Raw genomic sequence first — 12331 nt, forward strand, 5'->3', positions numbered from 1 at the left:
CCCTATTTCCTAAGGAGACATCTGTCCCCAGTCTGGGTTTCGACTTTGTTTATGGGGTGTTATCATTCAGTAGGTTTGGCTTTCATGTCATGTTTCTCCCTTTGTTCTTTTTGTCTGAAAATGACTTCAGGAGAGAAATTACTGGAAGATAGACCTGGTTTTTTTGGACAAGATTTATGAGTCTGTGGAGATTTATGTGTATATATGGAGAGGCACATGACAGTCAACTTCTTATCTTCGATTACTTGAAAGACTGAAGTTCCACAGAATATCTGATGTAGCTCCCAGAAGAAGGAGCAGAAGTGGGTGACCATTACTGGAAGGGGCTGGGCACTGGGAAGACTCCCCTTGGCCACTGGACTGTCCATACTGGTATGGGTTGGACAGCATCTGGGTGCAGGGCATGCCATCCTCTCAGAACCACACAGCTTCCTCATCTCTGCTTGGTTCCCTCTTTCTTCCCATCACATCCAGAGACTCTGAATTCTGGAAACTCAGGTCTTACTCTGCTTCCTCTCTCTGCCTTCCTAGGACATTCTGCCTGCAATTTTTGAAATAAAACTCTACTCTTTTGTTGTCCAAGAAGGCTGGGGCAAACGGAAATGGGGGCAGGGAGTCAAAGGAATGTGCTACTAATTTTAACCAAAGCAGTAATTTTTATTGGGCATGGTGGTACACACCTGTAATCCCAGCACTCAGGCGGCTGGGGCAGAACAATCATGAGCCTAGCCTGGGCTACATAAGAAGTTCCTGTCTCAAAAAAAATTAAAAATTATGATTATGACTTAGAAAACAATGGCTGAGAATGTTTTGTACTCAACTTGCCTTGGTTGCTTAACTCCTGCAGACTTTTAACTAAGCATTAAAAAGAAAAGAGACAAACTCCTCTGGAACTGCATATAAATATCAGCTATAGGATTTTTTACAACCCCAAAATCATGCTCTTTTTTCCTTTTCCTATACTGACAGCCAAGCCCATAAGGAAACTCTGCTGCCAGCAAGGGTTCTAGGGAGGATCACAGATCTAATCAAACTCGTTGGTTTTAGAGATGAAGGGAGTGACATCTAGGAGGCCCTCATGACTTAAGCCATGGATCACTATTATCCCATTCCAGACTCACGCTCAGCATCCCTCCCATCCATCCGCCCAACTCTGCCTGACAGCACAGTTTATCCACATCCAACAGCCTTTGGATCAAAGCAGGAGGTTCTGTAGTGGCATGGCAAGGCCACGTTTTTAAGACCTGAACAAAATTTGACTTTCTATCAAATAATGTAAAATCAGCATTGCTTCAAATGCTCACAGACATGGGTGATGAGCTACATCAGAAGATGCGCCTCTCACCCCAACACCAAGGTCAAGGGCAGCTCAAGGCAACACAGAGGAGATGAGAATGAGAAGCAAGCTCACTAGTGCTTCGTGAAGACATCCTCTGCTTCTGCACTGACTTCCAGTGCAAGGGAAGTAGGAACTGAGAAAGAAAGTAGCCTTGCTGCCGGACATGGGAAGAGTTCTAGGAGCACCATGTAGGCCTGGTAATTATGCTTGTGTTGACCAGGCCTACCTTGAGGACCAATCCTAGAACATTCAGTCACCCCAGAGAGTTAGCCCCCTGCATATTCCCTCCACACTGCTCTTTTTATTTTGTGAATGCAGGGGAGCAAATACATTCAAAACAGAGGAGGACAGCCTGTGCAAAGAATATGTTCTTGGAGGACCGTATCTAGCTAGCAGAAGAAAGAGTAAGAAGTGGAAGATTTGTGTGTATATAATTAACAGGGCAAATGCTGGTGCTCATCAGCTGCAGAAGAGCCTTTGCCAATCCAAGGATGACGAGATAAGCCACAAAAATACTACTTAGGTTATTTCACATTTCTGAGTTAGATTGGCTCCTTAATTGGAAGCCAATTCTTAAGTGAGTTTGCATACTCCCTCGAGGATGGAATAAGTATAAGTGTACACAGGTGTGTGCCAAATGAAGCGGGGTCAAAGGGAAGCAGAGAATAAGGTAAGGAAATTGACATTCGTTGAATGCAATTGCCAAGTCTTGGGATAGCCAAATGTCCTATAAAATGGCAATAACTAATACATTGCATAGATCAAAATACTTAAGAATCAGAGAATTTAAGGAATTGTTCAAGTTCTCCCGCCTATCAGTGGTTAACACAGTGATTCACACTCAGACCTCTGCCACACAGGCATCGAGGAACATCTCCTGAATGACTGACCATAGAAACTTACATGCCTCAAAATACCTGAATTTTTCTTTTCATCAAAGCCATGAAAGCTGAACCCACTGAAGCAGAACAAACTCAATTTGTATTCTAGAAACGCAGTACAGTTAAATATAACTGGTTATTTTAACTATCGATGGGGTGGGGTTATAGCTAAGCAGCAGAGCACAGGCTTAGCAGGTGAGGCTCTGCATTTGATCTCCAGCATTGCAAAAGCAAAACAAAAAGTAAATCATCTATCAATGAATGAACTAAGAACCACTTAATCAAAGCCTTGACTTAAGGTACTTTCAGTATCTTCCACCAAACAAGGGTAAATGGATTGGTGCATTGGGCCCTAATTTTATGGTCTGGACATTTTGTAGTTCTAAGCTAAAACCTACTCAATCACCATTTCAAAAATCACATCATCCCATGGTGTCATCTCCTTAAAAACTTAAAGTCATGCCTGAAATGTACAAATTGAGACCTAAGGAAGACACTGACCTAAAGAGAGAAATAAGATTCTATTAGGCAGACTCCCCAAACAACTAGTGTGGTCATAAAAATGTCAAGAAACAAGAAGTGCTCATTCTAGTTGTATACAGCCAAATCTCTAAATTGACCTCAGGCACTCTTAATTACAGAGAGCTCTAAAAGCGTAATTCCAAATTCTCAAAGGTGGGAGGTAGACGGAAATGTTTATAGAGCTACATGTCCTAAGCAGTTTATTGTATTTGCCTGACACGTTGGCTTTGAATAGCAAGGAAGAAAAAAGCTGAAGACATCAATTGAGCTAGTCTTTCCTTGCATCTCTCCCTAGCTTCTCTGCTTTAATATAGAGACCCAATAAAGCAGGAGTTGGAATCTTAGCAAAGACACTGTGCAGCAAATATACTGAATCACTAGCTCCTTCCTGGGCGCTATGCAGAGCACCCAGGAGAGGTCTAAGAGGAGCCAAATGCACCCCTCTCTTCAAGGAACATACACACAAATGATTGCACTACAAGACAGAAAGCCAAAACTTCAGAAGAGATGGTGGAAGAAACCCTGCAGGAGTGCAAAGCTCATAGTTGGAGTTTTTCACTTCCTAAACTCTGTATTACAGAGACATTAGCAAGCAGCAAAACAAGAAAAATGAGCGACTGGCTGTCTTTGGGAAATTATAGACAACAAATGTAAAACCTGAGGCAGACCAAGAAGTACCCCACAGCTTCAACACGACATGTATATCTGGTTCCCTAGTAATTTTCAGTATGAGAGTGTTACAGATTATTCAAATTGAGGTTCTGTGAAGCAGCATCTAATTGTATACATGTTAAGGGCTTCTTATTTTGAAAATTTGTATTTTTGAAACCTATCAAAAGTTTTTAACACTTTTAGAAATTAATATTGCTCCTAAAAATTTTGATATCTTACTAAATAGTAACATGTACAGAAAATAGAGCTACTATAAATTTGTCCTAAGTGTTACAACACAATGTGATTATGAGGTGAATTAATTGCATATGAATTCCAATTTTGCAAGAATGCTCAAGATTTCCTTGGTAGCTTCATAGTACATTGTACAAGAAGCATAATGCACCAAACTGTCTACCCTGCTGAGCTCATCAGTGCCATTCAAGTAATCGAATACAAAGAGAACATACTCACACCCATTGGATATAATCTGCAATTCAAAATTGGCTACATTCGTATTCCATGTTCAAGTTACAGTTATCTTTGTGACATCTCTAAAATAGTAAGTGTTAACTACCCATGAATTATCATACATTAGAACTAAATGCAGACAACCAGTGTTTATTATTCAAAGAAACCCAATACTATAAAAGAAGACTCCTAAGAGTCTTTGGAAAAGATCCTTGTTTTTCACAATCAGTCATTAGGACTTTATTTCAATATACTTTATGTATATGCCCAGACACTATACATCACACTTTGAAAATAACTAAAGTATAAAACATATTGCTCCTTGAAAGGGTGCACACCTATGATCTAGAGCATAACACATGACAATATTGTGTTTAAGTCAGAACCATCCCCCCGATCCCAAAATTAATAACAAAATCATACATCTAATAAGAATCTATTATCCAGAATATACAAAGAATGCTAAAAACTCACAATGAAAATAACCCGTATCAAAAGTGGGAAACAGTTATGAATCGATATTTTTTCAAAAAGAGATATGCAAACGGCCAAGGAGCACACGAAAAGATAAAAACATCACTAATCCCTGGGGAAATAAAAACCAAACCGTAACAATACACTGCTCCATATGCACTAGGATGGCTGCAATTTCAAAAACTGGGAAGTAAGAAGTGTTGGTGAGGCTGCTGACAACGGGGACTCTCACCTATTGCCGGTGGGGTTGTAAAACAGTGTAGCCACCATGAGAATAGCTTGGCAGCACCTCAGCACATTAAACATGGAGCTGCCAGATGACCCAGCACCAGTCAAAAGAATGGACAGCCATGTTCAAATGAAAGTCTGCCCACAAATGATCACTCCCAACACTCTTCACTGCAGCTAAAAGGTGGGAACCTGAATATCTAGTAATAGATGAATGGAAAAACAAAACATGGAATAGCCACACAATACTATGGAATACTTTATAATAAAAAATAATTATTATGGAATATTATCCAGCTATAAAAGGAAATTAAGTGCATGCCATAATATTAATGAACCCTGAAAACACTATGCCAAGCAAAAGAGGCCAGTTGCACAAGACTACATATGACATGATTCATTGCTAAGAAAAGTGGAGAAAAAAATCTAGAGAGACAGAATGTAGATTAATGGTGCTTAGGGTTGGGATGATGGGGCTAGTGGGGTGAAAGATCCAGGTAATGGGCTTCTTCTTATAGTGATGAAAATGTTCCAAAATTGACTATGCAATAGTTACACATCTCTAGGAATATACTAAAATCTATTGAACTCTATTAAACTATTAAAAACTTTAAAACGGATGAATCATATGATAGGTGAGTCACATTACAAGATGTACTTCATTTGGAATTGTCTTTGCAGAGTGGATGCTCCATCTTTCTGACTTATGCAAATAAGAATTTTTAGTGAAATGTTAATGATTCTACCCCAATCTTTGATAAACAAACAAATGGGTCAATATCTGGACTCTATGTCTAGAGGTGAGTTTCTATAATACAAATAAACAGGTAAGACAGAATTTATTCGTGCTCACTTCCCCGCACCCCCCGGAGAAAAGCAAGTAATAACTGCTAAAACTTCTAGCAGCTGCACTCCATCAAAGAAGGTGGCTTTCACTGTCCATCACCACCACCCATCAGCACAGCTGCAAGGTCAAGGCTTATTTCTGCTCCTTCAGCCTCTCTCTGGGGAAGCAAAAGACACCATTTCTCTTGGGACTGAAAAAGCTGGTTTTATTTCTATTCTTCAAAACAAAACCAACTAGTGTCTTAAACTTGGATCTATGACAAGGAATCTGAAGAAAGACAGTATCCAGATAATTCATATTTCTATGTGTTTTGAAACAAGTCATACTGAGACTAGTCTACAGTAAAAACAGTTTACAAGGCAAGGGCTTTTCGCCATTCATGCCATGTGTTTACAGAACACACTGCCATAAGTTTAAGGGCATTTTCTGCTTTCTGGTAAGACAGTTCGTCTGTGTCCCTAACCAACCTTACAAGATAAGTTTGCAGCTATGTCAACAATTTCTATTGATAACATCATGTTTTATGCATTCATTTCCTAGATTACTTGTGGAGCCTAAAGTACTGCACTTAAACTGTGCGTGATGTGCAGAAGAGAAATAAAATTTGGCTTTCAAAGTTTAGAGAAGCCGTTTCATAACAGATCTGGACTCTGCTTTCACGTTCTGCTGTAGTAGACTTGAAGAATTACAAATTCAATACGATGACATCTTTTTTTTTTCAGTTTCTGATTGGCAATTCGAGAACTAAGCATGATATCTCCATTTAAAATGGCATAAATAAAAAATGGAAGAGAAAACACATCAATGAAAGATCAATCCAACCAATTCAGGTCCTATAAAAGCCAAACCACATACCCAAGGCTTCCTAATAAATCATAAAGAGTCTGCTGCTGTACAAGACCAGTAGTGAGCCATCTGGCTTATTCTGTTTATGTCAGTTTAAAGAGTGTTAGTTCAAGATTTTGATATTTTCCCAGCTCATAGGTAATGAGACTACTGGCAGTGAAGCTGCATCATATCCTAATTTCTGGGGCAGATTTTATTTGATTTTTATTTGCTTTCTACAGCAAATCAAAGTTTGAATGGCACCTCAAAGAAAAGTAAGAATTTCATTGACTCAGAAAGATTGTGATCTCTTGCATTTAAGGATAGTTGTTTGCTGTATTTATTCTTTAACCCATCGGATGTGTTCTTCCTCCACCTGTCTTGGGGGCAGGGGAGCAAGACAATGGTCATCCCTGCCTAATTTTCTTCCCCCAACTTCCTTCCCTCTTTTCAAATGTGTCATAGCAGAAAGTTTACTTCAGGAGAACACTCTCTGCTCTTCCCCAGACTGGCTAGAAGAAGGAGCTGTGTGACACTGGTTACAATGAAGAGAAAGCATCATTTTTGTCTTCTGTCCTTCCTTCCCCATGCTCTGCTTTCTGGGTGCCCCACTGTGCCCCATCCCCTGTCTCATAACCTTGGGATATCTAAAGCCAGCTGGGGCTGCAGCTGCTGGCTGATCTCAAACAACAGGGCTTAAGCAGTGAAGCAGATGCATTTGTAAAAGTTGAAATTAAAAATCAAACCATGGTCAAGACACTTAAACTTGTTTAAAACTCACCTCTCTTATCTCCCCCTCTCTCAAATACCTGGGAAGCCCCCTGAAAGCAACATTTTGCTCTAGAGCAATGATTCTCCAATGTTAGGTGCATCTGATCACCCGGAGGACTTGCTAAGACACAGAGGGCCCCCATGTCTACTCATTCAGTAGGACTAGGAAGAGCCCTTAGAATTTGCATTCATAACAAACTTCCAGATGATACTGGTGCTGTGAGCCAGTGACCCACACTGAGGAGTAGTCTGGACAGAGCAGTTGCTAATGAGAGAGTGAGCTCAGGAGGCTGCAATTCCTCTGAACTTCACCTCTAGCTGTGCAGCTCAGGGAGAGTCCCTAACACAGGGATGGAACATGGCAGGCATTGACAGGAAGGCAGAGTTTGGGCAGATCAGCTGCTTAAATTACTTCCCTTCTCTGCTAGCCCCTCGATACGCTCAGAATGAAAGTATCAAGAAAAGGAAAGTGAGATCATGAAGTAAATGCTCTGAGCTTTTAGCCAATCAGCTCTTTAGGCTGCCTTTTGCATCTTGGCTGTGTTTCCATTTTTTCTCCTAAATTCCCTGTAATGCTCTGCAATGGGCACTGGAATCAGACAGATTTGGGTGTAAGTCCTGCCTTACTTGCTATGTGTCCTCCTGTGCTGGTCAGCTTTCCAACACTACAACAAATACCTGAGATGAAGGGAGGAGGATAAAGGAAAATGATGGAGGGGGTGAATTCAACTATGATATATTTGACATATTGTAAGAACTTTTGTAAATGCCACAATGTACTCCCACCCAGCATAACAATAAAAAAAGAAGAAATTTTAAATTGAATTAAAAAAAAAACCTGAGATGAATCAACAATTCAGGCTATAATACATATATACATGGAAGTGCCACAAGAAAACTCCCTGTGTAGCTATCATAAACAAACAAAAATGTCATTTTTTTTCTTTTACAAAATCAGAGAATAGGAGGGCAGAACAGAGCCTGCCTAGGGATGGGGGGTACCAGTGAGAGGGGGGAGGAGGTGGAGTAAGAGTGAAGAAGAGTCAATATGGAGCAAATATGTGTACTCATGTATGTAAATGGAAAAATGATACGTATCTGCTGAAACTGTTCCAGGAATGGGGGTGGAAGGGACAAAGGAGAATGATGGAGGGGGTGAATTCAAGTGTGATATAGTTGATATATTGTAAGAACGTTTGTAAATGCCACAATGTACCCCCACGCAGCACAACAGCAAAAAAAATTTTTTTAATAAAGAGAGTTTTATTTTGGATCATCGTTTTGAAGATTTCAGCCAATGACTGATTGGCCCCCATTGCTTTGGGCCTATGGTGACCTCGCAAAGAACATGATAGAAGAGGCCCTTTAACCTCATGGCTGGGTGCTGAAAGAAAGGATGAGACCAGCACCCCATAATCCCCTTCAAGGGCACACCACCAATGACCTAAAACCTCCCCCACTAGACTCCACTTCTTAGGATTTCTACCACCTTCCAACAGCACCAAGCTTAGGACTGAACCTTAACACACGGACCCTTGTAGGACATTCTAGATCCAGACTACAGCCTGTCAAGTACCTCTTTATCCTCATTTTTCCCATATCAAAAATGGGAAAAAAAATAAAACTTACCAATAATATTGCCATGAAGACTCTCATTCTACCCTTGTATTGACTGGCACACATACAGTACATGTCAGCTTTTATCACGAACGGCCACCAGACTGTTCAGTAGTAAACAACACACTACTTACTTGATGATACAACAGATTCAGTCATTAATTAATAATTTTTGAGTAGCTATTATATGTCAAATGTATAATACTGTCAAAATATGTAAAGAAAACTGATATAAATATTATTCGATTTCACTTACATTTAAGCAAAGCATTTGCCTCCAAAATTGGCTATCTAAGGAAATTGAGAGGATGTGTTTACTACCCACAAATTTTGTTCGAATAGACACTAAAATAACAGAATGGAGAAAAAAGGAGGAAAGTAATTCTGCAGATAAGTTGACCTGATCTTATTCAGGGCATATTTTGGACTATCCTAGAGACCATAAGCCCATTTTTTCCGAAAATCATTATTTACGTGACAAAACAAGAAACACATTTGGCCAACGGTATCCTATTTTCAGTTCACAAGGATGTCATTTTAACCCCTCAGTCAGTCAGAAACTTAGTGATCAGTTAGAAACAAGCAGAAGCAATATGCACTCCTTCAGTTCTTCTGATCCCTGTCGTCCCCCTCCCCAAAGGTCAACAATTTGTCCTTCCACCTGACCACCCGAATGCATCAGGCCTCACTGTGTGAAATATAGTAGAAAGGTGAATGTGGCATATATTTTTCCCTTTTTTGCCAGTACTGGGGTTTGAACTCAGGACCTCGCACTTGTAAGGCAGGCACCATACCACTTGAGCCATGCCCCCAGCCTTTTTTTTTCCTTTAGTTATTTTTTCAGGTAGCATCTCCTGTTTTAGCCTAGGCCAGCCTGAGCCTCCAAAACTCCTATTTACAAAGTCCTGCATAGCTGGGATAATAGGCACTCGCGTCCCTCTCTCCAGTTACTTGTTGAGATGGGGACTCACTTTTTGTCTGGGCCTCCAACCATGATCCTTCTAACTACCTCCTGAGTAGCTAGGATTATAGATGTGAGCTACTGTTCCCAGCCTTGAAGTTTCTTGATTTTATCCTTCATAGTTCTCTGCTTTTTCCTTGTCCCATGTTTTCTCTTCTCCCCAAGAAGCTCATCAGAATCACTGAAATTTTAGAAGCTGAGTGGAGATTTCTCTAAAACCCTCAATTTTACCAAGAAAAACCAAGACTGAAGTTTGAGTACACTACCCAAAGCCAAGTGCCGCTGAGAACAGTGAACACAGATGTCTTCCAGCCCCAACCAGCACTCCTTCCCCTATACCACTGCTCTCTATATTTGGCTTAAAAAGGATTACAACCAAATAATAATGATCCTTTACCAAATTCATGGAGAAAGATGCATGAACTTTAACATTTGCCTCCCAATGCCAGTTAACAGTGACCACTGTGGATGATGACAATTAAGTTACCTGCGGGACACAAGCAGGTGTCTGAGAGATGGGGAAGCTACAAGACTCCAAAACACAGAACTCTGGGAAAGAAGAGACTGACTCCTAATAAAAGGGCCTATTATCCCCAGATCCTCTATAAAACCAGATGCTAAGAATTCTGCTTTGAAAATCTAGTCTGGGCAACGTTTTCCTTGTATTTTCCCTAAGGCATCTTGCAAACCATGATGCCCCAAAGTTTTGAATGAGATGAAAATGTAACTTTTAAGATCTGAGCTTCTCTACATGTAAAAAAAAAAAAAGCATTATTGTGCCTGTTTCTATTTCCAAATGCCCTAACGCGTTTGTCACTTTGCTGATGTGATTGTTTGTCTTTCCTGCAAGTGCCCATTGCACTTGCGGCACTTCGGGGACATGGCTTCCCACACAGGCTCTTCTGCAGATGACAGATGTTTACGCATTTGTTCACTCAGGTTTAGCACCTCCGGGTGTTCCCAAGAAGCCGGAGCTCTCCCAGCCTCTTCCCCTAACCCCCGTACGACCTCTTCTGGCAGCAGACGTGCGAGGGATTTGCATCCTCCCTTGGCCCAGGAACACGAACCAGCAGGGTCCCAGCACGGGGGCGTGCGCTCTCCAACCCCTGATACCTGGGCTCCCCAGCCAGGACGCAAGGCCACGCCTCACTAAAGCCTCTCTTTTCACCTCCTGTTACAGCCCCTTCCTTACCTCTGCTAACAGTACGCGGCCTGGATCCCAACACGTCAACGACAAACCAAGGAAAAAAAAGTTGTGATTGGAGACGCACACAGAGCCAAAGACCGACAGGTCACAGGAGGAGACACTGCTGGCCAGGCTGACTTGCACCTTTGGACAGCACCATGTCCCCGGGCTCAGCCGGCTCCTGGCGTCCGCTGCGGCAGGCTGGGTGGGCTGCCAAAGGACAAGCCAACCCCAGGGACAACGTGCAGCCATCTGGACCAGCAGGCAGGAAGGGGACCCGCGGGACAGACTTTGTAGAAGTGACAGGGGCTAAACCTACCCACTCCCCAGAGCGCGGGACGGGATGGGATTGTAGTCACTTAACGATGTCGTGGAGGGGACTGTCCCTTCCTTTCACCTCCCCCCGCACCGCCAGGCCTGAGCACACAAACACACACTCACACCACCCCCAAACATACATACATCCACTCCGCCCCAGCAGGAGTGGCGGGGCGGGGACAGGTAGGTATGCGGTGCCCCGCCCCGGGGTACCGGCCGGGCCGGGCAACCCAGCGCCACCGCCTTGGCTGCGCACAGCCGGGCGCAGAAGCAGGAAGGCGCTCCCGGCGGCCGCTCGGATGGATGCTCGCGGGCGTCACACCTGGGGAGCCTCGGGGCACAGGCGGGCGGTGGCCACACCAGGAGTCCCCGGGCACAACTTCGCGCAGCGGGCGCCGCCCTCGCGCCTGCCACCCATCCTTACCCAGATACTGTCGCAGGTCGAGCAGGAAGCGAGGGGGTCCTCCGCTGAGCTGGTAGAAGAGGGACCCCAGGCAGAAGACCAGCAAGGTGGCCATGCAGAAACCGTAGTCCCGGAGGGAGAAGCGCAGGAAAGGTAGCAGGGACACCCGGCGCTTCCAGCCGCCCAGGCCCGGAGGGGCGCCCCCCAGAGGGGCCCCATGGGGCCAGGGATCCGCGCCGCCACCGGGATGCTGCTGCTTCTTCTTCATCGCCTGCTCCGCCGCCTCGCACAGCCAGCCCGGGCCAGGAAGAGGTCACCCATCCGCCGCGAGGAGGAGAGCGCGGCCGGCCGGCTGCACATGGGGAGGGCCGCGCCGAGGGCAGCCGGGTGGGGGCGGGGAGGGGCCGAAGTTGCAGGGCTCAGGACACTTTCCTCGGCATGGTCCCCGCCGCCTGCCGCGGCCCGAGCGGCCCAGGTGCCCGGTCCCGGCTCGGGGGACGCTGCCCGCGCCCGTCCCGCGCCCGCTAATGTCCCCGCGCCCCGCGCCCCGCTGCGCCCCGGGCTCGCTCGCGGCCGCCGGGGCTCGCCTCCAGCGCCAGCGTGGACCCCCCGGCTTTGTGTGTGTCGCTCTCGGCGTGTTTTGTCCCGGCTCGGGCTCCTCTGGAAGACGGCAGGGAGGATCGGGAGGCGGACACCGTCCCCTCGCTCCACCTCCTAGCCAGGGGTTTTCCTCCCTCTCCTCCCTCTCTCCCTCGGCGCTCCGCAGCTCTCTCTCCTCCCTCCGCCCCGCGCCCCGCTCGGTGTCACGTTACTGCTTCTGCCCGCGCGGGGGCAGCG

General features: G+C 44.6%; 1 protein-coding gene across 4 annotated transcripts in view; it reads right to left on the bottom strand.

Moving 5' to 3' along the window:
- The window catches only part of Ust (uronyl 2-sulfotransferase), a 276799-nt gene extending 264715 nt beyond the window's left edge, over positions 1-12084 (bottom strand). For all 4 annotated transcript variants that reach the window (XM_074072414.1, XM_020179625.2, XM_074072417.1 and 1 more), the window contains exon 1: positions 11516-12084. In XM_074072414.1, coding sequence (XP_073928515.1) covers positions 11516-11762 — 247 coding nt within the window. In that variant the 5' untranslated portion in view covers positions 11763-12084. The remainder of the gene's footprint in view (positions 1-11515) is intronic.
- Positions 12085-12331: the final 247 nt, after the last annotated feature.

This window comes from Castor canadensis, chromosome 1 (genome assembly GCF_047511655.1).
Source record: "Castor canadensis chromosome 1, mCasCan1.hap1v2, whole genome shotgun sequence".
Lineage (NCBI taxonomy): Eukaryota > Metazoa > Chordata > Mammalia > Rodentia > Castoridae > Castor > Castor canadensis.